Source organism: Nannobrachium achirus, assembly GCF_963921795.1.
Source record: "Nannobrachium achirus genome assembly, chromosome: 11".
Classification (NCBI taxonomy): Eukaryota; Metazoa; Chordata; class Actinopteri; order Myctophiformes; family Myctophidae; genus Nannobrachium; species Nannobrachium achirus.
Genome location: NC_137820.1, coordinates 47,399,261 through 47,424,260, shown reverse-complemented (window position 1 = coordinate 47,424,260; position 25,000 = coordinate 47,399,261). Strand labels below are relative to the sequence as shown.

The window sequence follows — 25,000 nt, the reverse complement described above, 5'->3', positions numbered from 1 at the left end:
TAGTTGTGGTAAGTTATAACATCCTGTTGCAGGACATGAACATCACTAGCTGTGGTAAGTTTACATCCTGCTGCAGGACATGAACATCACTAGCTGTGGTAAGTTATAACTAGCCTGGCGGGGCCCGACGTCATCTGCGTTCACTCACTCATTCCTTCCACAGTATAACGTCTGGCCTTCGGCCTATTGGCAGCTTGAAAAGTGGGCAGGAGTACTTGCCTTGACAGACAGACTCCTCTAACCAATCAGCGTAGCAAAACATCTCTCAGCCAGTCGGAAGAACGGCAAACAAACACGTTTTTTCGGCCGATGAACTCCGCTAGCGCATCCCCTGTGTTACTTTTTAATTGTTGTAATTGATTCCAACTCTGAAATAACTGCACTTATTGCTTGTTTTATTGTTAGAGCATTAACTGTTACACTGACTATTTTAAATAGTCAATGTACATAGGATTAAAGTCGTTAAACTAATGCCATATTAACTAATTTGGCTGGAGACCCTTTGGAATCACCTCAAGGACCCTTGGGGGTCACTGGACCCCACTTTGAGAACCACTGTTATAGACAACTGCAAAGCCCTTCTAACCCACGTTAATTTATATTCTGTTTCCTGGATGCCAAATAAAACAAGCCTCTTTTGTCAAGCTACACTATAGCTATAATGTCCAGCAGTTATAGTGAGAAAGATCCAAACAGGAGGGGAGAAATGATCTTGTAGTCTTCTGTCTCCCTGGACCATTCCTTCCCCTCCAATAATAGTGAAATTTGGTTTCTCTGTGCGGTATTGATTCAGTTTGGGAAAAGTTGTCGGGCACACAGCCATCTCAATTGGTCTGACTGGCTGAGTAAACAGGGACTAGTGGTATCTGTCAGTCGCCATGTATATTCAGGATAACAGAGATAACACTTGGCAAAAAGGTGGTTATTTTGAGAGCGAGTCGCTCCACTCCAAAGAATGCATTTTGATATTGTTTTTATTTAGATGCTAACTGTTGTATAAATGGCAATATTACACTCAAGGGTGTGCTTTACCCTGATTATTGGCAGTGGTGCTTGCGGAACTCGGCCGCACCTCGTTCCTGACTGCAGCACTGCCGTGCCAATAGCACACCCCCTTGTGTAGTATATCACTTAATTAGCCTATTATGCCAGGGTTCCCCAATTAGTTTTCCCCAAGGGCCGAATTATGTCTAGGGTACCAAGCCGAGGGCCACAACATTGCAGGGGCCGACGGTGGCGTTCCCACTACTCCAGCGACAGTTTTCGTCGTTGTCAGGTGAAAATCTTGTATGTCCAAAACCGTTCGTTTTGAATTTATCATATTAAAAATGATTTAAACTAGTGAAAACAGCCGATCTACAGGCGCTGTGTGCTTGTAGATCTGCTGTTTTCACTACTTTTGTGCGCCGGCCTTGTATGATTTGCGAAAGAACGTACAAATTTGGAGATACGAGATTTCCACCCGACATCGACGATATACTAGTGTTGTTGCTGCTCTTATACCACCATTATTACTGGGTTTGGTGTGGGCCAGACAGTAGCCCCCCACGGGCCGCAAATGGCCCGCGGGCCGCCTATTGGGGAACCCTGGCCTATGCTAATTAACCTTTCTCTGTCTTTGTGTCTGTCTGTCTGTCTGTCTGTCTCTCTCTATTTCTCTGTGTGTCTCTCTCTCTCTCTGTCTCTCTGTGTGTCAGACCTGCCAGATATAAGTGTTAGCCACAGTAACCTGACGGTTGTGGAGGGAGACCGCGTGACGGTGAACTGCAACGGCTCCGGTTCTCCGTTGCCGGATGTAGACTGGACCGTCAGTGGCATGCACTCTATCAACACACACCAGGTAGGAAGACACACACACACACACACACACACACACACACACACACACACACACACACACACACACACACACACACACACACACACACACAACTACATGTATTGACTCACTCAACATTCCTTTACAAGCGGTAGCTATGAATGAATGTGTTTTTCTCTCTCCAGTCCAACGTCTATGACAACGTCATCCATTCCATCAACATGACCCTGGTCAACGTCAGTCGTGACGACAACAACTTCATGCTGACCTGCATCGCGGAGAACATGGTGGGCATGACCAACGCCTCCATACAACTGACCGTGCACTGTGAGTACACGCACACGCTCAGACACATGCACACACACACACAAAAAGAAATGAAAAAAATCACACCTGTGCAAAGTGGGCAGTGCTCCCTTTGCATGGTATCAAACAAGTGCATATCTACTTGTATGGGCCGTTCTGTCCGTGACCTTAGTTCTCCATACATTGAGTTCCGTGCTCATACGAACATGTGGACCTACACACAAAGCCAGACGTAGGAGCACGATAGCACCGCTCCAAAAACGTCCCACTCACGCATTAGAAGGACAATATCAGACACATGGAGTGTGTTTTCAATGAATCTAACTTGGTCAACTGGAGTTCCGATGGGTTTGAACAGGGTGTGTCGAGGTGCACTATGTCACTTTGTCAGAATCAACATAAACCGTGCCGATTCACACATTTGGCCCCCCAGGGGGCGCCTGAGGGCAGGTTTGGCCGGGCAACGTCAGTGTGACGGCTGCGTCAAACAGTATAATGTATATGCACACATATAGTACACTGAACACACTGTTGCATAAACACATAATTATACACATACTCCTCTTCCTCCTCTTTAGTTTTTTTTTACATAATTCCCACCATTTCCTGGTCAGTCTAACAGTGAACAGGCCAATTCATCATCATTATGATTCATAGTGTGACCTACAGAGATGTCAGTGTGTGTGGGAGGGGGGTGATTATGTGTGCGTTTAAGCAACCGACAGGAAGAGGTGTGTGTGCGCACTGATAAATAAACACCATATCAATTATAAGTGGCTCTTAATAAGGCAAATAATAAACATAATGCGGCTACTTTATCATACCGTGCAACACATTGTAAAACAAACTGAGGCAGTGTTACTGTAACAGTGCTGAACACAGGAAACACCAGATACAGATTTTCCGAATTTCAATATTCACATTTATATGTATGATAGTGGATTTTAGATTAGTGGTTTAGGTTAGTACATTTTTTGTTAGACAACCGCAGATTTTCATTGATTGAAATTGAAGTTGTATATTGTAATCCGCTGAATAATTCAGTGTTTATTACTAACACCTGTCTTTTTAAACCTATGATCATGCTGAAAGCTAAATAAATAAATAAAAAACATATTGTACTGTACTCCTCAGCTGACGCTCTTTACATGCTATTTGAGCTCTGGATTAAAAGTTAAATAAAAGTTAAAACGGCAATACGTGAACATGTAATTCATAAAAATTATAAATACACATTTCCATATGAATTCATAGCTTAGATATCCAGGCGTATGGTTGATGCGGGGGCAAGCAAGTGATCGCTTATACGGCAGGACCCAAAACCAGAGCGCAGCTATCGTGTCACCTACTGTACTGTAGAGTAGGTAGACCTATAAATGATTTCTCAGAGCGGCAACCATAACTGCGGTGCTAAGCGGCTCCTATGTGTGTGTGTGTGCACTGACACCGCAGCTACACGGCAGCGCTCTGGAAAAAGGTCTATACTGGTGGTGGTATATAATGACCCACTTCAACCTACCACTTGTGTAGAGTGGGCTTAGTCATCCCGACGGACCCTGCCTCTCTGGTGGTTGATGTCATTCTGCAGGGGCGGAAAAAAAATGGACAAAGGGAGCCTTGACGTCACCCGTTGGTTTTTTAAGCCATTGTTTCAGCTAATTCAAATCCACCATCTTGGAATTTCCGGTCCACGAAAAACAACCGGAAACAAATGCTATTGGTTTGAAAGGCAGTGAGGGTGGGTCTTCTCTCAGTAGAACCAGTAGAAGCCCTAGAAACATACACTAATTTATCACCACTTTTTAAAATGAACGGGACCATCATTTACAAAAACGCAGATCATGATAATTGAAAGAAGACTTTAAACTGGTGATTTTCATTTAATTTCATTTCATTTCATTTTGTTTATTTCATTTCATTCATGTTTTTTTTTTTTTTTTTTTACATTACATACAATTTATTTTATTTATACATTAAAAACAAAGTATTTATGAAAATGTTTAAAACGGTGTAAAGTCCGGCCAAATGCCCATTCACTTGAATGGAATGTTAATTCTTCTGCAACCAGGCAGCAGGAGTGTGGATAGCGACATCTTCTAGGACTTTAATGAGAACTGCAGCTTTTTAGGCCCCATTTACACTGGCAGCCAAATTCACCATGAATCAGATCTGTGTCACATCCAGATTGGAATCTGATTTGTTGACGTGATGTGACCATGTGACCATTTAAACCAATCAGATTCCAGATCTGGATGTGGCACAGATCTGATTCAGGCTGGATTTGGCTGCCAGTGTAAATGGGGCCTTGATGACTTCCTTATTGGCTTCATATCCAGAATGGGATGCTTTCCGCCTGGGCTGAAGTGTCAGGTATAGAGATGGATTGAACAAGTTATCTGTGGTACACACACGCACGCACGCACGTACAAACGCACATACATACATACGCACGCACACACACACACACACACACACACACACACACACACACACACACACACACACACACACACACACACACACACACACACACACACACACACACACACACGGTCACACAAATGCATGAGAGGACAAGCTGTCCACACGACCATGTGTGGTCGTTTGTCAGTTTTACTTGTTGTTTCTCGGTGCATCATGTTGCTTATTGGCCATGTGACATATTTTACAGCTGCTATAGCCTGGTGTATCTAGGGGCGTTTAAAAAATAAAGTGTCCCTTCTGCGAAAAGATATATTCTCTCCTGCTGATCAGTGCCTGGCGCCAGCGCTGAGTGCAGGGCGTTAACATGTCGTCGCTGTTGGTGCAGAAACCTTGTATCTCCGTCATTTTCTTATGTGACTGAGACACTGAGAAGAAAGAAAATCGCATTGGCCTCGACTTCTTAACCCCAGCATCCTATTCTGGGACCTTTACAACAGGGGTCTTCAATGTTTTCAGGCCAAGGACCCTGCTGAGCAGAGACCCCCCACGACCTGTCAATAGATTCCATATCTTTTGACAGCACAATCATCAGTGTATTTTGAGTCTTGAACCGTCAATACTAAGTAAACTTCACCTTTCACTCTGTACTTAGTCTGCTCCTTTTTCCCCTCTACACCAAAGCTCTTTGCCGAAAATAGCCTATCTGCTATTTTTGGCTAAAGTTCTCCGAATATGGACGCTAGGGTTCAAGTGGTTAATATAAAAAAGGAGAAAAAAAAGTTTCTATCACACATAGATTTGGAGGACCCCCTGTAGTAACTCTGAGGACCCCTTAGGGTTCCCGGAACCCCTGTTGAAGACCCCTCCTTTACAACGTGCCTGAGCTTGTAAATCGGCAATTTCTGGCAATGAGGTGTGGCGTAGACAGAAAACTGCAACTTCAGTTGCAGCTCAGGTCCATTTCACTCTGACTAGAGGGTTGAAGTGATTAAACTAAAACGTGTGCGTGTCCACATTGGCTCGATCGCAAATCATACCAAATGCATGAGTAATGTTTCATTTCTCCGGAGGACAGGAGTCAGACTCCACTTTGTATCCTGATCGATAATGACAGTGAATAAGCCGGGTTGATTGGGAGCTTTCCAAACGGGGTCCCGACCCAAACAATGAAAGAAGCTTGCCAAGGCGCCGTATATCTTCCTGTGCCAGCTGAGCTCCCATCTAGATACGCCGTTATGTAGATACCGTCTTAACTCCAGTCTCCAGAGACCTGTATTTAAAAGGCATACACTAATATCTAACTATTTTAAAATCTCAGGGTCATTACATACATAACAACCTTATTTTTTTCCCATTCTTTTGAAATATTGCCTTTCTGGTCTTCCTGGAACTTAATTTAGCTGCCATGCGATATCGCCCGATGATGTGCTGCTTATGAGCTGGAATAGCATTTGTAACGTTGCAATAATATTTTCTCATTGGGTGTTCTATCACGACACGCTGGCAGCTATCGAAGCCTTGCTGATATTAATGGCAAGATTTCAAGATCTATGGTCTCTGGCTGCATCATATTTATCATATAAGAGCCATGCGTCTCTGTATGCGCTTGGTCATGTATTGATCTGAGAGAGCTGTAGTGGCTATTTCTGTGGCTTACGAGACTTAAGGTTATGGTGCGCAGGCAATATTTTGAGGCACTGGAGGTGAGTAATAACGGCTGCAATAAAGACGGAAAACGCAAATGGGACAAAATCAATATGGATTAGATGGCGGGCTATAAACTATAAATATTGCATGGAAGGGCTTGTCATAATTGTTTGCAGAATGCCCATTAAAAATCATTGCAAATGTAATGATGGTAATGGCCTATAGAAGCCCTTTCTGTCTTGGTATAATGGTTCACCATAAAGGGATAGTATACTGATCGTATACTGCCATTGATTTGTGTGCAGAAGACAAATAGTCAAATAAATTATGGGGGGAAAAACATATTAATAAACTCTCTGCCACAGATTAAAACTGTCCAGAGACTAATTTATTTGATACTGTGTTGCCTTGACATGGCTCAGCATTCTTCAAAAGAGAAAATTGGTTACGCTGTCCCCTTGTGCCATTTTAGTTGTTGTTGACCATATGAGCTTTCAGGCAGTGTGACCTATAGCGTGACCATTTTGAAAGGCTCTGTGCATCATAACTGTTTCCAGAAGGTGACGTTTGTTGTTGCGGTTCACTTTCCCATACGGTACCCCCTTTGTTTGATTGGCTCCGTGGCAGATTTGAACTGGAAACTCATTATGACACCTTTTGTGTATGTTTTTCCGGTTCAAATCTGCAATGGGGAGAGAACAGGAAACGGGTGTGCCAACTTCTGGAAACCCGGGACTGCAGTTATGCAAAGGACCTATTGACTGACCGTGTACTTCAACTCCAGTGAAGTGAGTAAAGGGCCTAATAATTACGTCCTTCACCATCGACAAGCAACTGGAGCTACTTCGTAGGACAAAATGTGACCAAAACGTCAAACGTTGGCCTGGGAAAGGGGTACCCTTACAGTCATCTGTTAAAAAGATGGTGGCACACTGTCTGAGGCATACTTGAGCCACAAGAGACACCGGTGAGTGAGCCGTCAGGCGGGCGAGTCGCGCGCAGAGTGTTGTGAAGTCGCGATCCGCTTCAGTCGACTCAGCATGGTCCGATATGGACTGAATCGTAACTCATACCCCCCCATCAATATGTGCCGTCGAGGGTACCTCCTTCCAGTCAAACGTCTCAAGAAGTCACCGGTTTCCCGTCTTGGGAGGGAGAATGCGTTTTATGGAGTTACCGAATGCGATTCCATCGCATTTCCCAATTCAGCTATCTTGGACGTACAAATGTTTTGACTCGATAGCAGCTTGCGCTGCAGCATCTTTAACAAAAAATTGAAGCTTGTTTCTGTCAGTGGTGGAAAAAGTACTAAAATGTTTTACTTGATTAAAAGTATCAATACTGCAATGTAGAAGTACTCTGTTACAAGTAAAAGTCCAGAATTCAAAGTGTATTTGAGTAAAAGTACGAAAGTATTGGCATCAAAATATACTTAAAGTACCAAAAAAAAGTACAACATGTTTGAAAATAGCAGATCTACAAGCTCATAACATGTCGCAATGTGACGCGCTGTGAGCTTGTAGATCGGCTATTTTCAAATAGCCAAGGTATAAAATAGGGCTAAAGTGGTTTATGTGTGTTTCATAATAATATAATTTATATCTGCAAAGTAACTAGTAATTCAAGTTTTCAAATAAATGTAGTGGAGTAAAAGTACAATACTTGGATCCGAGATGGAGTGGAGTAGAAGTAAAAGTATTGGAAATTAGAAATACTCAAGTAAAGTACAAATATCTCAAAACTGTACAGTACTTAAGTAAATGTACTTAGTTACTTTACACCACTGGTTTCTGTCTCACTCTCTGTTCAGAGTGTGCCTGTCTCTCTCCCTGCCCATACTTGTCATTAGAAGTGTGTTATATTTGCGATAGCGGGAAGTATTCACATGGCGAGTACAAAGCGTAGGTGTCCACAGATAATTGGGGTGGTTGTGAATGTAGTAACTCTACATGGGTCCTCCTCCAGGCCTCCCGGCCATGCAGCGCTGCTGCTTATCGGATCCACAGGGGGAAAAACGTGGGTGTTTCTGTTAGACTGTGGAAGTTGGTTCACTTCAACTGCCCAGTTTTTTTTCACTTCTGCTTGAAAATTATGCACACTGGCATGTTTGTTTGTTCTTTTTCTTTTTTCTCCTTTCTTTAATTTTTTTCTCTCTGAGAAGGTAATTATAATTTTGTTTTGTTAATTTCGGGAAGATCCTCGCTGCATGTGGTCCAAAACTAATTATGGCAAATTACCGAGATGATGGTTAGAACCTGATATTACTAACAGCAGCTCCATAGGGGGTCGAAACCATGAGAAAGTACCCAGACTCACTCCATGGATTCTTTTTTAGCACATAATCTGTGTGGCTCGGTGTGATTCCCAGCTGAGAGGGGATGAGAGGGAGCGATGGGGGGTGTGGGGGCAGTGGCGTCAGTTCAGCAAAAGCAAAGGTATGGCAACGTGACTGGTGTCTTGCATGCACGCGTGCAAGACACCAGTCATGTTGCCATACCTTAGCCACAGGCATGATGAATTTATTTTAAGAAGTACATTTTTTTTCCTGTAGCCAAGGTAATAATAATAATAATAATAATAATAATAATATATTTTATTTATAAGGCGCCTTTCAGGGCACTCAAGGTCGCCGAACAACAATTTAAAAACAACATTTAATACAAAAACATCTCAGTTTAAAAACAAGCAAAATAGTTTGCAGCAGAGCAACAGAACTCAAAGTGGTTAGTCATATGCCTGCCTAAACAGGTGGGTTTTGAGATGGGTTTGAAATGTGGTGATTGAGTTGCAGTTTCTGATGTCAGGGGGGAGAGAGTTCCAGAGGCGAGGGGCAAAACGACTGAAGGCTCGTAAACCCATTGGAGACACACGGGCTGAGGGTTTGTCAGGGTATGGCAGCTGCCTATGCCTTGCCATACCCAATTGACACCTCTGTGTGGGGGGGGGGGGGGGGGGGGGGCGAGTGTGAGAGCAGAAACGCGGAAGGGTGGAAGATAATAAAAAGGTACTAGGGATCAGTTTGCAGGATATTACCCAGGATGCATTGTGTGAACAGTGGTCCCCAGCCCTTGCCAAGGTGTTGTTTCTTTCACACCTGTCTGTCTGTCTGTCTGTCTGTCTGTCTGTCTGTCTGTCTGTCTGTGGCTAATATTGCCTATAGGACTATACAGTGCACTGATCATATTTCATTCGGTGACTGACAACCATATGTTAGCTTTGTGAATTCATAATATCAAATCCACCATCCCTCCAGGTCATATGGGATACAATGTCCACTACGCTATCGAGCACAACTAACCAATTGGTCACAGGCTGTTAGACATGAGAGAGAGATCTATAAAGTGCTAGTCAAACTGCTAGGGGACTGCCCCATAGGTCGAACAGTGTCGGCAGGTTAGATAATCACCCGCGAGCGTCAGCAGGTTAGATAATCACCCACGTCACGGTTACTGAGGTTAGGTTTAGGGTTAGGGTTAGAGTTAGGCATAGTTTTACTGAGGTTAGGATTAGGGTTTGGGTTAGAGTTTGGTGGTCGATCTAAAGGATGTTCGACCTAATGACATGTTACCATGTTACTGCTATCCCTCTGCTACAAGTCGGCTCCATACGCACATGGCAACACAGATATGGTACACTATACAGCACCTAGACTAACACACACCACACACAGAGAGAGGGGGAGAGAGAGAGAGAGAGAGGGGGGGGGGGGGGGGGGGCATGTCTAATTAATAGGGGTGTAACAATACATTTAATAGTGATACGATACGTATCACGATACATGGACAATATTGGTTCATTCATGGCAATACGATACGATTCGATTCAATGATTTAAAATCGATATAGTAACTATTTAGCAAAGGAATTAAATCTGTGAAACGTGTCATTAGTGCAGGTTTTTTAAGGTTATCGATTATTTTGGATATAAATAAGTAAACACTGTGATTCTCTAGCAAATACATGGACATTATATTTCAACACATATGGACAAGCCCACACCTTGGCATAGAACATAGAGATTACACACATTTATCGATAGACCAAGAGTAGCTGTGACTGAAACGTAATTAGACCCCTCTTTTTCATTTTCCCTCTTAAAATAGCTAAATACAAGGCACAGATACTTAGTTTCCATCCAATCCAATGCCATTGCAAAACGATTCGATACCGATTATCTGGATTGTAAAACGATACGATACGGTACGATATTTTTCTTTTGCATAACAATATAGTAGATCATTGCATATCAAAATCTATTTTTCGATTCAGTTACTATATCGTTACACCCCTACTGATTAACCCATTAAGACCTGAGGTTGATTCTACAAATGTCTTCTAAATCCTCCTAAGACGTATGTTTCTATGATCAGTGGTTCTCAAACCTTTTCATGTCAAGGACCTGCAAAATTATATTTGTATTTGGCCGCTGACCCCTATCTCAAAATATGTTGTTCCAGGGACACGGCTTGTAGATCTGCTATTTTTGAACGGCTAAAGTATAAAATAATGGTTAAGGTGGTTAAAATCCAAAGTGACACTGATGCTTTCCAGGTCTAAAAGGGTAATACTAACAACATACATGTATCCACAAGTTTCCAGCGTCCCATCATGCATTGCGCAGAAGGTGGGTGGCAGTTCCGGCTCGCAGCTACTGTACGTCGCAGCCGAGCCGAGTGTGACGTAATCGTAATCCCGACCGTCATTGACTGTCCCAGATTACCCAAATGTGTCCCACGCATAATTCCACAGTAAAATCCAGCGGAAACAGGTGGATAGAAGTGGCAACATACCCTGCGCATGTATGACGCATGCACACCTATACTGCATGCCAACACATTCTGTAGCCCAGCACATGCCAACTCTGGGCTTCGCATTGCGATACTACAACAACATTAGCAAAATACATGAGCATAAATATACAGTGATCACCCCTAACCTCACACCCACACATACGTACAGAAAGCATTTAAAAACCCCACTCATCCACATGGTTATGACTCCCACGACGCACACACCATAGGCGGCGCGTGAGCCAAATGTTTGGAGAGGCTATATGTTGGAATGGGAGACTAATTAATAATGTATTAATTAGTGTATTCCTAACACACACCCAGTATAGCCAAATCTGAGCACATTTCAATCTATAAAGGCCAAATAAAAACATTAAGATTATAAAAAAAAACATTTGAGAGGTCATTTCAATTAAGCTCTCAGTCAGCTGGTCTGAACAGAACTGAGCAGCTCCCTTTGTTTAAAGTTAAACTATAGGCTATAACATGACATAATTATAGGTTATAAAATGGATCTTCAGCCAAGCAGAAAACGTAGGCATGCTCTTTCTTATTGTCCTCACCTCAAAGTAAACGCTTTAGTATTTCTTCAAATTGACTGGATCCAACCTGGATCACGCAAGTAAGAGGTAACATCCAGGCCTTTATGCTTTCACATCAAACAAAGTAATCACTCATACATGTGTGACCAAGTTCTCCCTTCCTAACTTAGACTGACGGAACCATTGCTGTATTGACTTTGACCTCTAAGGAACTATTGCTGTATTGACTTTGACCTATAAGGACCTTCCAGGGAGAGTGCTCATGTGCGTCTTGCGGTGACACGCTTCCTAGTTTCTTCTTCTCTGAGCTGTCTTTTTGTTTTTGTTCTTGTTCTTTTTCGCACTGATTTTTGACATTGCACTATTGGGTTGTGTTGGTAGTTTAGAGTATTTAGCTTTGTTTACAATGACAGTGAGATACTTGTTTGCACTAACTAGCATTGACTGCTTTGGTCTCTTTTGTAAGACACTTTATGTATTGTATATATACTTATATATTATTCGCCCCCTCTATTGATGCACATTCTCTTTTTTGGCACTGTACTGTTCTTGTTTTTTAGTTTTTTTCCCTCTTATCGATCTTTTTCTTACGTCTCTGTAACTTTGTAAATAACTGTATACTGCTGTGCTAAAACTGGACAACTGAATTTCCCCCTTGGGATAATAAAGGTATCTATCTATCTATCTAAGTTAGAGACTTGAGATGAGACCTTTTTGCTTTTAGAGAGATTGAACCTCTCTTATGCGCTCTCTCTCTTTCTCTCTCTTTGTGAGAGAGCGATACACACACACGCACACGCACGCACACACACACGCACGCACGCACGCACGCACGCACGCATGCACGCACGCGCGCGCGCACACACACACACACACACACACACACACACACACTTCTGAGCTGTGAGCGTCGGCCCTGAAAGCAGCCTATATAGCCTAATGCTGCGCACATCATATGTAAAATACCCAGCAGAGCATTAGGGGAGGCATAGCCTCCCCTAGCCTTCATTACTTGCCGCCCATGGCACGCACGCACGCACGCACGCACGCACGCACGCACACACACACACACACACACACACACACACACACACACACACACACACACACACACACACACACACACACACACACACACACACACACACACACACACACAGAGAGAGATACATACACTGGCCAGTTGAGTTCACATACTCACACATACATACTGTAGGCAGACAGATTTCATCAAAGGCCTGGGGAATGGAATGTTCTTGTTTTTTTTTGTCTGATGTTAAAGGAGGACACAGTTTCCAACGTATCTCAGGTCATAAGGTAATTTGTCCCAAAGAGTAGGTCCATAGTGGACTCCTCCCATAGTGAAGAAAATCAATCTAACTCCACTTGTTTGATGTAAACTGCCCAATAAAGGGACGTAATGGTCAGTGGTCAAGTTTCACAGCAACAGAGGTTGTAACTTGATGACAGCGTGTTGCTGTAAACAGTAGTTAATATGTTTACATATCGTCTGAGGTTTGTCAGGCAACAGAAGGAAACGCTAGAACAGGAACACACACACAATCCATCGATCGGTGGAGATTGTGATGAGAACAGCACATTCAGGTGAAAATCAAGGACTTTGTTCTTATCTCGCTTCCTCTCTCTCTCTCTCTCTCTCTCTCTCTCTCTCTCTCTCCCTCCCTCCTTTCTTTCATCCCCATTCATGTATCAGTCGTTTCTCTTTGGTGGAGTACATGGAAATGAGTTATGACAACAATGCAACTAAGGTGTAATGACAATTCATTGTGTTGTGATCACCTCTGACAGGAGGGCAACAATATTCCCTTCCACTCTGCTCGTTCCTGCCTATTTTGTCGCTCCCTTGAAATGGACTTCAATTCAACACTAACCTCTCCTTGTCCTTTTCTCTTTCTCTGCCCCCCCCCCCCTCTCTCCATCTCCTTCTCTTCATCTCTCCTCCTCTGCAGTCCCTCCAACCATCATGAAGCTTGAGGAACCTGAGCGACGCCATGACACCTGTATAGAGTTCACCGTGCGCGGGTCCCCCCACCCCAATCTACGATGGTTCCACCAAAACAGGGTATGGATAAGACGTCATCGGTTGGAAACCCTGTGTGTCCAAAATTGTTACTTTTCAGGATTCAAATTCCCAAAAAGCTCAAAATGTGTCGCTTGGCTATGCACTTGAGCTTGCGATTCTGCTACTTATGATGATTTTTTTGTGATGCTGTAGTATGCAAATAAGAAAATAAGAGTCTGCACACCATTTTTCAGACCTGTCTGAGGAGGAGCGTTGAGGCTCGAAATGTTACCTTTTAAGTAAACGTACTCTTTGGGAGCAGAAAATTGTATAGTCCAGCACCCAGCCTATATGGCATTGGATGTGCATGTCTTCTTGGCAGTCTTTCAGCCTCTTTGTTAACTTGATGCTGTGATCAAGAAAGAAAGGGTTGAGAACCACTCATCTACAGTATATAACTGTACAATCTTAGCAGTCTATTGATGATTTTCTGTGTAATTAAGTTCTTTATTCATTCATTTTCAAGAATTACACATGAACTAGCATTTTGTTTAACCACTTAACCCCTATATACTTATGGGATCGTACAAACAGTCGTGAAACCGCTATTCCATGTCAGTTGTGACTTTTTTATAATTGGTTGAAAGGATTGTGATTTTTTTTCCCCCATTCATCATAAGGACAGCCAATAAGATGACAGAATACTTTTCCCGTGGTCCACAATGCTTCCCATGCGTAACAGCTCTGGTCACAGAATTCAATATGTCCCCACATTCGGCACAACACTCAGAAACTTTGAGTTTTGCTTTTTATATAACTAGCTATAAATAGCTAATTTATGTAACTATAGCGTTAAAGTTTTTCTTCTTCACCTTTCCCTGTGGCAACTTTGATGCCAATGTTGGGAAATTGGTCATCTGTAGATATTAGTTAGAATAGTAACTGTGAGTACACCATGTTCTTCATGTTAAAGATAATAGTTTTTTATCCCAGTAGAACTTCATCTGTTACTCTTTTTCACCTCCCTGTAGGAAATCCCCGCTAGTGAATATGTGCGCACAGAGATGGAGATCTACCAGGACTACTTGGAGGGCTGTCTTACCTTTAAAAACCCAACACATCACAACAATGGCAACTACACACTGGAGGCTAGTAACTTTCTGGGCGTGGCCTCCAGGATGGTATATGGCCACTTCCTCGATTCGCCATTTGATGGTAAGAGTGTGGAAAAACCTGCCAGGATGAAATGAGTGAAATCGTAGTTTATTTTGGGTTTATTCTTCACCAAAAGCATACTAAAGCATACTAACTAAGTTACACTAAGGGATAATAAAGGTATCTATCTAATATATGTTACAGTTTATGTATTTCGGAAACAAGTACGATCTGGAAAGGAGCGCTCGTTGTTCGGTATGAGTAGTACGGGTGTCCTCTTCTTCTTCTCATTTTTCTTAGAGCGGCAGCTAAAACAACAAAATGGGAAGTGAGAGGAGATCGGGGAGCGGAGCTAAACTAGCCTGGCATGGTCAGAATAATATCACTGCGTACAATACATACAGTATTAGTCTGGAATGTCTGTAAGGAACCTGTATTTCCAAAGGGTGGATTAAAAAAAAACTATTCTGGCGATAAAACCCACCTCGTTATTTGCATACTGGGCCCTGATTGGCCCCTCACTATTCTAGTTCGGAGGGAGTGCCAGACCAAATCTGCGGAGGGCAATTTTTGTTTGGTTGCAATGGCAGATTTGTCTGATTTCTAAACTGCTCGCCCCTGTCCGGAGCGCTCATTTTGTAATGCCTCCTGCTTGCCTTGCGCCTGCCGAAAAAAACCCCAATGAACCTTTCCCAATCCTACTGCTTTCCTACATGAACTGTAACACACACATACATATGGTATATACAGTGTACAGTATATGTCTTCAGCTGTGAGGCACAGTCATGGTGAAAGCTTCTATTCATATAAGTGGGAATGTGATGTTTTATACAGTATTTATAGAAGAGGTGGGGATTGTGTTAACTAGGTGTTATAGTATTCTGTCAGGCTCTTTTCACACAATTATAAATGCTTTGATCAGCTGAACACAACACTGATGTTACCCTGCCTTTTTTGTCTTCCACCCCCCCATCCCCTTTATTTCTTCTTCATCTCTCTCTCTCTCTCTCTCTCTCTCTCTCTCTCTCTCTCTCTCTCTCTCTCCTCTCTCTCGTTTGTCCAGAAATTGATTATGATTATGGTAAGTCATTTTTCTTTTGTCTGAATCTCATCATAGAATTAGGGTTCCCTTTATCAGGGTTGTCAACATCGGTTAGCATCACCGTGCTATATCCCCTAGGCCTACATACCAAAAAAGGCTTGTGACTTTCACGCTAGCTTAGCTTTTTATTTGATTAGCGCCTGTGCTTGTAGTCATACATACTGTGCCTTGCCATGTATCCAGCACAGAAACATGACTCCTTGTTAATATTCGTGGCCTAAAATTGCACACAGGGATTTCTTTTTTAAGACATAATCTAAAATTGAAGTAGTTTCTCAGAGAAGTTCAATTGTGTATACAATTCTGTGTGGAAATCGTTTTCACTGATCGCTTCTGTTAGGGGCAAAACCATTCCTTTTTAATTATTATATTAAAAACAACAGTGAAAATAGCTCACTATATATACTGTATCTGCTATTTTGACTAGTTTTGTTTTTGTCTTCATTACTGTAGAGTGTTTGTTCAGTAACAGGGGCCTCTGTCTCTCCAGCTCTTTAGTAAACAGAACATTCATTTTCAGGTCAGGATACCAATTTGATGGAATCAGGAGTGAGACCTCATATAGGATACAGATTTAACAAGACAAATTAGAAGTGATGACACAAAGAAATGAGTGAGCACATTTTAACTGGAACACTATGAAATTGAAGCTGCTAAATGGGTACTCTCTCCTGATTGGATAACATTTGCAACCCAGCTGACAATTCATTTTCTGTTTAAACTTTAAACTATTAACAAAAAACATTTTGTTTAGACCAAAAAATATCACTTACCCTACATCAGTGTTGACTTTGATAGCAAATTTTGATTTAGTTTTAGTCATAGTCTTATGAATAAAATTCCATTTCATTTTAGTGATATTTTAGTCATCTGAAAAGTTTTAGCGTTAGTCTAGTTTTATTCGAGTTTTAGTGAGTTTTAGCAGGCCTTGATGGTGCCGTAATGAATGATTTTACACTTGCGACGCGTTGCGCTGCGCCTGCGACACGTTGTGAGCTTGTAGATTCTGCTATTTTCAGAGCGCAACAGCCGAGCGCAGCCAAACATAAAATGACTTGTCTTTTTAGTTCTACCTAATCTCTTCTCAACAAAAACATAAAAAGTTGAACTATGGAATACGAGGTTTCTGCCCGACAGAGAGGACAGAGGTGTTCCTGTCATGCAGGCCTGGTCTATGATTTCACACTGTGTGGTGATGAGTTGCATGTGTTCGCTTGTCACTGGAACTGTCACCAAAGCACGCAACCATCTGGCACCTGAAAGCATCATCAACCTCATTAATAAAGCTCTACAGGAAATCCTGCATCCCCCAAGCAGTCCTGGAACGCAAATGACCTTCCATCTATACACTCACTTCACTCCCACACCTTTTCACAGTTTCTAGCGCAAATTTTTGATTTAGTGTTGGTCATAGTCGTAGTTTAAAAAATCGTCATATTTTAGTCATCTGAAATCTTTTAGTCTAGTTCAGGGGTCTTCACCGATTTCAGGCCAAGGACCCCCACAACCTGTTCATAGATTCCATATAGTTTCATCCTTTGACAGCGCAATCGTCTGTATATTTTGGATTTATGTCAATTTGTGTTTTTAGATATTTAACCACTTGAACCGCCAATAATTAATACCTTGTCCTTTCACTACTTAGTCTGCTCCTTTCCCCCTCTACACCAAACCTCTTGCCGAAAATAGCCGATCAACAAGCTCACAATTGTGAGCTTGCAGATCTGCTATTTTTGGCCAATGTTCTCAGAACGTGGACACTAGCGTAAATATAAAAAAGAAGAAAAAAGATTCTATCACTCAAAGATTTGGAGGACCCCCTGTAGTAACTCTGAGGACCCCTTAGGGGTCCCGGACCCCATGTTGAAGACGTTTTGAGCTTGAGGATCTGATACTCTTGATGCGTTTGTGTGGCGCTCGCTCTTAGTATGATCCAAGTAGGGCATTCATTAAACATACAGTATGGCGATAAGACGCTTCTGCACGACAGCAAAGACGAGATTGTCTGGCTACGACGAGAGACTATTAGTTCACTGATGTTTGTCACCATTATTAAATTGACATGGAATCTGTTTATCTACTGACAGTACAGTACATCGTCAATGTCGGGCAGAAACCTCCAAGGACCAAATGTGTATGTTTTTTCGTAAAGCCCTGCCTGCTTCATCATACAAGACTGTCGCACATAACTAGTGAAAATTGAAGATCTACAAACAATGCCTCACTATTTTAAATATTTTTTCTAAATGATAAATACAAAACGAACAGATTTGGACATAATTTTAGGATTCCACCCGCAACAACGATATGTTTACGTTTATTATATTTATAATTTTAGATCAGACAATGCACAATTCATATACAGTAGCAAGAAAATAGCCTACTCTTGTGATTGATTGTAACGCCCAGCTGTGTGTTGTGTATTCTCTTAGGAACCCCGACGCCTACCATCACAGTGACTCACCGACCTGAGGAATACACATTTGGGGTGAGTGATGCATTTTGCATCATATGACCAGTTGTTGCATGCTGAAAGGCTAAAATATCTAATAGCACAGATTGAACACAAAAAAATAACTCAGGATTGTGTTGATCGTGTCCCAAACAACAATAAAATAAGATCTGGTTGTCCCGACCCAGAGGTGAAGTGGTCCTTTAAACCATCTAGCCTTAATAAAACGGACCTAGTTGCAGCGTCTACGCCAAATGTCCAATCTACAAGCCAATCTACAAGCTCACAACTTACTGTAATTGTGTACATTTCTATTTCTACAGTATGGTTGATATAATGTTCAGTCGCGACGAAAAAAGGAAACCCATTTTGTAAACTAAAGGATGTGTGAGTGTGTGGGACGTGTCCTTCACCTGGGGGGGTTTCTGACCCACATTATGCTGTACGTGCACATCACAGCCGTTGTCATGGAAACCACTCTATAAGTGTCACATTTAAAACGCAAACAACTCCCCCCCCCAAAAAAAAAAATAAAAGAAAAAAAAATGTAACTGTGCATCTCATGAGATGTGGTGGTGTAGTTGGAGTTGATTAGCAGGAAGTCGGGTTAAAGGAGTTCACTGGCGTCATCTTATGTTTCTCTTGGACGTGTGAAACACTTGCTGTCAGCTCAATCATCTTTCCCGTACAGTTCATTGTATTTACTAAGAAAGAAAGAAAGAAAGAAAGAAAGAAACTCATACTGGAGTGGTTATTTTTTTAAACTCCTCTCTTATAATCTCCTCTCCATTCCCTCAGTCATTTTCTTCTTTCTGTCTATATTCCCTCGTGGCTGTGGAGCTGTAGAGAGTTGGTTTGAAATGTAATTGAGTTCAGCTTTCTCCTGTAATTGACTGGGAAAAGATAACTCTTACGGCTAAGGTTTAGCAGTGCGCACGCGCATCTGTGTGTTGTGTGTGTGCGTCCGTTTGTGTGTGTGTGTCCGTGCGTGCGTGCGTGTGTGTCAGAATATTGGAGCGGAAAGAGGAAATAGACATGTCCCATATACAGTAAATGGTACATTTAGTGTGAACATATTGATACCAGCTCCACTGTTTCGAAACTTTTGAGTTTCCCAAGGTAGGCAGCTCAGAAACATCTCTCCAGTGTAACACCAATAAATAACAATAACCCCTAGCTCCACTCTCCTCTGCAGGTCTCCATCGCAGTGGGACTAGCAGGGTTTGGCTGTGTGGTGCTGGTCGTCCTCTTCGTGCTAATCAACAAGTATGGACGACGATCCAAGTTTGGCATGAAAGGTAGGAACATGCCGAACTCTGCTTTTGATGTGTCTTATTCCCTACCGCTGTGTCCACCTTTCTTATTCGTTCAGCGCAGCATTTATTTAGGCCTGGCCTTGAATCTGGCGGGAAAACCACTTTTGCTTCTTCGTTTCTTGAACTTTCATTCAAACGTCAGGAAAATATTGAGGAGAGCCTCTTTGTTTTGTGTGCGGCAATGTTACAATGTGGTTTTTGCATTGGCTATTCAAAAATAGCAGATTTTCGTGCCGTGCTGCGAGCTTGTGCATCTTCTATTTTTGAACATTTTGGAAAAATCTTTAAAGTGTGAGAGGAACTACTGATTTAGATTGCATTTGTAGAAGATTTAAAGGTTCTGAACTGGGCTCCATGGCAAGGCACGGAAGCGAAATGTCTCTAATGGCCGTGTTTTGTTCTATTGGTGACACACGTACTGTAGATGCTGTTTTCATGGTGTTTATTTAGTTTCATTCCACAAATTCACCCCTTTAGAAGGCAGCCAATTTGTGCAGTGTTACTGAGAACTCTGGTAATTAGCATTGAATCATCGGCTTGTTGAGATGTCCATCGTTAGCAGCTGCTCCTTCAATCCAGCAGCTGTGGAAGTCCATTCTTTTATAAGATGATGATCTTTTATAGGCAGGGTGCAAGTGCACACTGCCTGTTGTCAGAGTACTTGGAAGTGTATGACGTTTGTATGTGGAATTATATGTCACTACTATGACTTCAGCCCTCTTGAGCATGAAAGCCTGACTGACTGACTGACTGACTGACTGACATTTATAGATGCTAAAGGGCACCAGCCTAATCTGTCTCAAGTCAGGAACGATGCAAGTTGGGAATGCATACCCAACACACACACACACACACACACACACACACACACACACACACACACACACACACGCGCACACACGCACACACACACACACACACACCAGAGTCCTGCAACGGGTCGGGGCCCCATGGGTGCCCGACGGGTACCCGTGTTTGATGGGTGGAAACGGGCGGAATATATACTATTATAAATTTGCGGGGACGGGGACGGACGGTGCGCGAACCAAGACAGACAGTGCTAGTGGAGTTCCCTCTTTCAGCTGTGAAAAGCTGGATATGTGCTTTGCCGTATGAGGGTGCGTGTCGAGCATAGCAGACATGCAAGTAAAGCTCACAAAGCTGCAAGTTCCGACATGTTGTGAGCTTGTAGCTCTGATATTTTCAATGCGCGACACCATCGTATGACAAATACAACTGCACACAGCAGCGGAGGCAGAACGCAGAAGCAACAACAAGCTGTCGTGACAGTGTCAGACTCAGATCATGATACAATTTTTAATGATTATGATTGGTTTTAAAGGTTACGGCGACGGCGTGCAGGGACGGTCAACTATGGAGTGAAAATAGAGTGCAATGCCATTGGAAGAACGCACGCACGGCTGTAGGCAATTACTTTTATGCATGTAATCACGGGTAACGGGGCGGGCGACTGGTCCTTTTTTTGACGGGCGGGGCGGATCTCGTTTTGATTTTTATATAATCACGGGTAGTGCAGGACTCTGCTGCCTACTAACCTACACACCCATAACCAAATGCACACATACAGTGCATGTAGTGTAGACCTTTTTATCTACTAGTTTTTGGATGCATTGCCCGTTGTACCTGCTGCCATTGTACCCTGTGCTGTACCTGCTCCCTTCCCACTGTAATAATGTTACATATTTACAATCAATGGGTTATATATGAATGGGCACCGGCCTGCTCTGGAACGATGCATGCATCAATGCATGTCCCACCCATGTATGCAACACCCGTTGTAATGGTTGTCAGAGTGCCCAGTGCCGTGCCCACTTCCTACGACTGTTCCTCTAAATGTGACGATACAGGGATCCCTCTTGTAGTCAGAGCTGCTGACGTCATGTTACTGACGGCATGACTGGGAGACAGACAGACTGTACACGCCAAGCCCCAGAACCACGGTAGAGCATTGAAGCAGCCTTAGCCTAGTGGTCAAACCTGGGAGTGCAGTTAAACGCTACTGTGCGTGCGTATGCTAACTGCTAAGGCTATACTGTTTACCCTAGCCTGGGATCACTTCACTTTTCGAGGTTGTAACCGGTTTGGAGTGGAAACCACAACACGTCATGGTGTAGTACTCAAAGGACTACAATTTGCCGGAACTATCCACCGGAAACAGTTTTAACCCAAAATAATTCCCCTGCGCTCAAGGACATACTTTTAGGGGCCTACCTAATAAACTCCTTGATGCGGAGCAGTTTTGCTTTTGAAAAAATCGTTTGGTATATGCATCTTTTAGTCCAACTCGTAGCAACTGGCAAGACTACACTAGGCCACTCGAGCATTTTAATAGGGATTGGGGAAACAAACGGGGGGGAACCAAATCAAAGCGACACCGCTTCTTCTAATGGTTTTTCCGCGCTTTAGGCGGAAATCAAATGGCCTGTTGCGTGAACGAACACCAGGCTTTCCCCCAGAAAGCCTGATGGGCGACGTTACTGCTTTCCCTAGTGCGCCTGCTCAGTGCCTTTGGCGAAGCCAAACAAAAATGTGGCCTATAGACGCGGGCCAACCAATCAGTGTGCAATGTACAGTTACTTCCGGCAGTCTTCCGGGTGCTTCAAACGCCACTGAGCAACTTACTTTGAAATGAATAGCTGGGGGCGGGGCTGTCCGTCCTCTGTTTATATATAACTCTATGGTACACGCCACCACTTCTATTGGTGTAGCAGCACAAACGTGGCTCAACACATGTTTCGAAGGCAGAATCGAACCAGTTGTACCTATCTGGTCAGCTGCCAGTGTGAATGTATGCGTGTGTTTAAAACTCACTGAATGCCATCCTTGATTAAAAATCTACAAAACTGGTGCCAGCCATTTTGTTTAATTTTGCCTTTTTATGGGGGCCAAAATCATATTTTGTACTTAAATTACATATATAAATCTATGCTTCTATCGAAAGCCACACTACCCCTCTTACAAAGGAAAACATGTATATTTATATATATATATCCTATCATTAGATTTGGGCTTCAATAGAACATGTGTAAGATGTCTTGATCATCATCATGTGAATGCTGTCTCTGGGCCTGTGTGTAAACTGGAGTGCAATGGCATGTGAAAACCACCAGGTGGTGGTCTCCTACTATCTGATCAACTAACAGAAGAAGGAAGAAGACGTCCATCTTTTTTTTGGTTTGGGCCTTGTTGTTTACATTTTGGCCAGGCCTTTTAGCTAGCATGCTATACACTTTAGAGCCCTGGCGATCGCGATCAAGGATAGCAATCGCCAAATAGATGGCACCGCTGGTTTCCCGTGAATTTTCTGAGTTTTTGGAGTACTTATAGTTCGTCAGGGAAGCACGGGAAGTGTATAAACGAACGTTTTAAGATAACATTTAAACGGCCGGAACCAATGTTTGGTTATACCGATTTCCCGTCGGACTGTGTTACACTGGTGCTACAGTCAAATCGGCCGTATCGCTCCGGTCACGGAGGCTCATGGCTAACTTCTAGAGTGATTTTTTTGAAATTACAATTATGAAAAAATTATAAAACTTTTGATTAATTAAAAAGACGTAAAAGACGTTTATGGCACTAAGGATCAAAGACGTAATAGACGTTTATGGCGTCCAGTGAGTTAATATTAGGCAGAGAACATCAATATAATGAATATAAGATGTAAACATGCCAGAGGCTAGCAGTAATGCTATTTTTTATCTGTAATCCCTAGACAGGGAACAACATTTCACTGCTTGCACTTATAGTTAGTTAGTTAGTTAGTGAGTGTAAAAAAAAAACCTTCTTTATTCCTTCTTGAATTTAAAACTTGCGTATTTGCCCTTTAAAGGAGAACTTTTTACAACAAGGGTTCTTTTATTAGTTTGTAATGATAATATTTCAAAGATGAGTGTTAAAAAAAAACATTATTGCTTTCTATCTTATAGTGATTTTTAACTGGTGGGCTGGGGCATTCGGGTAATTGGTTCAACTGCTGTCTTTTTACACAATAAGCCGAATATTTTTGTCTCTGCAAGGTTGAAGGCCCGATAGTAAGCAATAAATGTTTTTAAAACTCATCTTTTAATTATTATCATTACAAACTAACTAGTAAGATACCTGAGGGTGACATGCGACCTCAGGGTGACATGCGACCTCAGGATGACATGCGACCTCGCCCTAAAGGGCGAGGTCGCGCCAATTCATGACCATCTGGCCACAGACCATCTGGCCATAGCGTTTCTCTGACGATTCTAGTTGTTGTCATTCTGGGGGGAGTTTGTTCATGTTTTTGTGAGGGTATCAACCCTAGAAGACACGGGGAGAACATGCAAACTCCACACAGAAAGGCCCTATCGCCCACACCCTAGTTGGGGTTGGCGATAGGGCCTCTCTGTGTGGAGTTTGCCTAAACATGGAGATGTGGTACAGAATGACTCATATATGGGCATAAAAAGTATGTCATGTGACATCACTTCCTGTATAGACAGTCAGACAGACAGCCATTGACTCCGGCCTAACAATGGCTACTGTCTATGACGGTAGTCCCATATGACATGATGGACTGGACTATCTCCATATACTGTATAGTGTTCTCCACATCTCCATGTTTAGGCCAAACAGGTTTGCTCCATTTCTCCATGTATAGGTCCAAATGCCCAACGTTGAGCTTGACAACGAAATGTTCTTAACACAGCCGCCCCCATATTTACTTTAGAAAATATGTTAAATTCTAAGAACGCTTCGAGTACCGGTTTGATACAAGAGCGAATAAGCGCTACACTTCTGGAATCCTGTGCGTCGACTTAAAGTCGGATCCAGGCCTAATAACTTTATCTGGCCGCCCCGTTGCCACCTCCTTGTTACATTTTCTTTTCTGAGACTGCCGACTGCACATTGTACCTCATCCACCCTTTCTTCTCTCTCTTTTTGGTATCTTTATCCTCCTCCTCCTTTTTTTCTTTTTTTGTCTTTCTTAGTCTTGTGTATCCTTCTTTTTTTTTGTCTTTCTTAGTCTTGTGTAGCCGCCCCGTACAGGAAGTGATGTCACAACTCGCTGACATCACACTGACATCACTTCCTGTACAGAAGGATTACAGAAGGTCACTCAAGCAACAAGGTTTTTCAGGGTAAATGCGACCTTCGGTCGCAATAAAGGAACAAGGTTGTCCTTTAATACGATTGTGACTTTGAGTCTGTTATTGCGACCGTCAGGGAGCAGTTTACTATGAAAACCTCCACCGGCCGTCCGTCCGTCCGTCCGTCCGTCCGTCCGTCCGTCCGTCCGTCACACGTCACACGTGACCATCAACAAACGTCACACCTTTGTTGATGTTTAAATCGAAGAGTCTTGGTCAAATACTTCTGTTGGTTTCTGCACTGATCATTTATACAATTCAGCTGTGTTTGCTCGTGTCATCATGAT

General features: G+C 42.7%; 1 protein-coding gene across 1 annotated transcript in view; it reads left to right on the top strand.

Moving 5' to 3' along the window:
* Nucleotides 1-25,000, top strand: part of LOC308294396 (NT-3 growth factor receptor-like) — a gene marked incomplete at its 5' end in the record, with an annotated part of 181,311 nt that overhangs the window by 35,025 nt on the left and 121,286 nt on the right. The window contains 7 exons of the mRNA XM_080737129.1: nucleotides 1,698-1,840; nucleotides 2,005-2,146; nucleotides 13,498-13,610; nucleotides 14,582-14,765; nucleotides 15,769-15,786; nucleotides 18,240-18,295; nucleotides 19,455-19,557. Coding sequence (XP_080593255.1) covers nucleotides 1,698-1,840; nucleotides 2,005-2,146; nucleotides 13,498-13,610; nucleotides 14,582-14,765; nucleotides 15,769-15,786; nucleotides 18,240-18,295; nucleotides 19,455-19,557 — 759 coding nt within the window. The remainder of the gene's footprint in view (nucleotides 1-1,697; nucleotides 1,841-2,004; nucleotides 2,147-13,497; nucleotides 13,611-14,581; nucleotides 14,766-15,768; nucleotides 15,787-18,239; nucleotides 18,296-19,454; nucleotides 19,558-25,000) is intronic.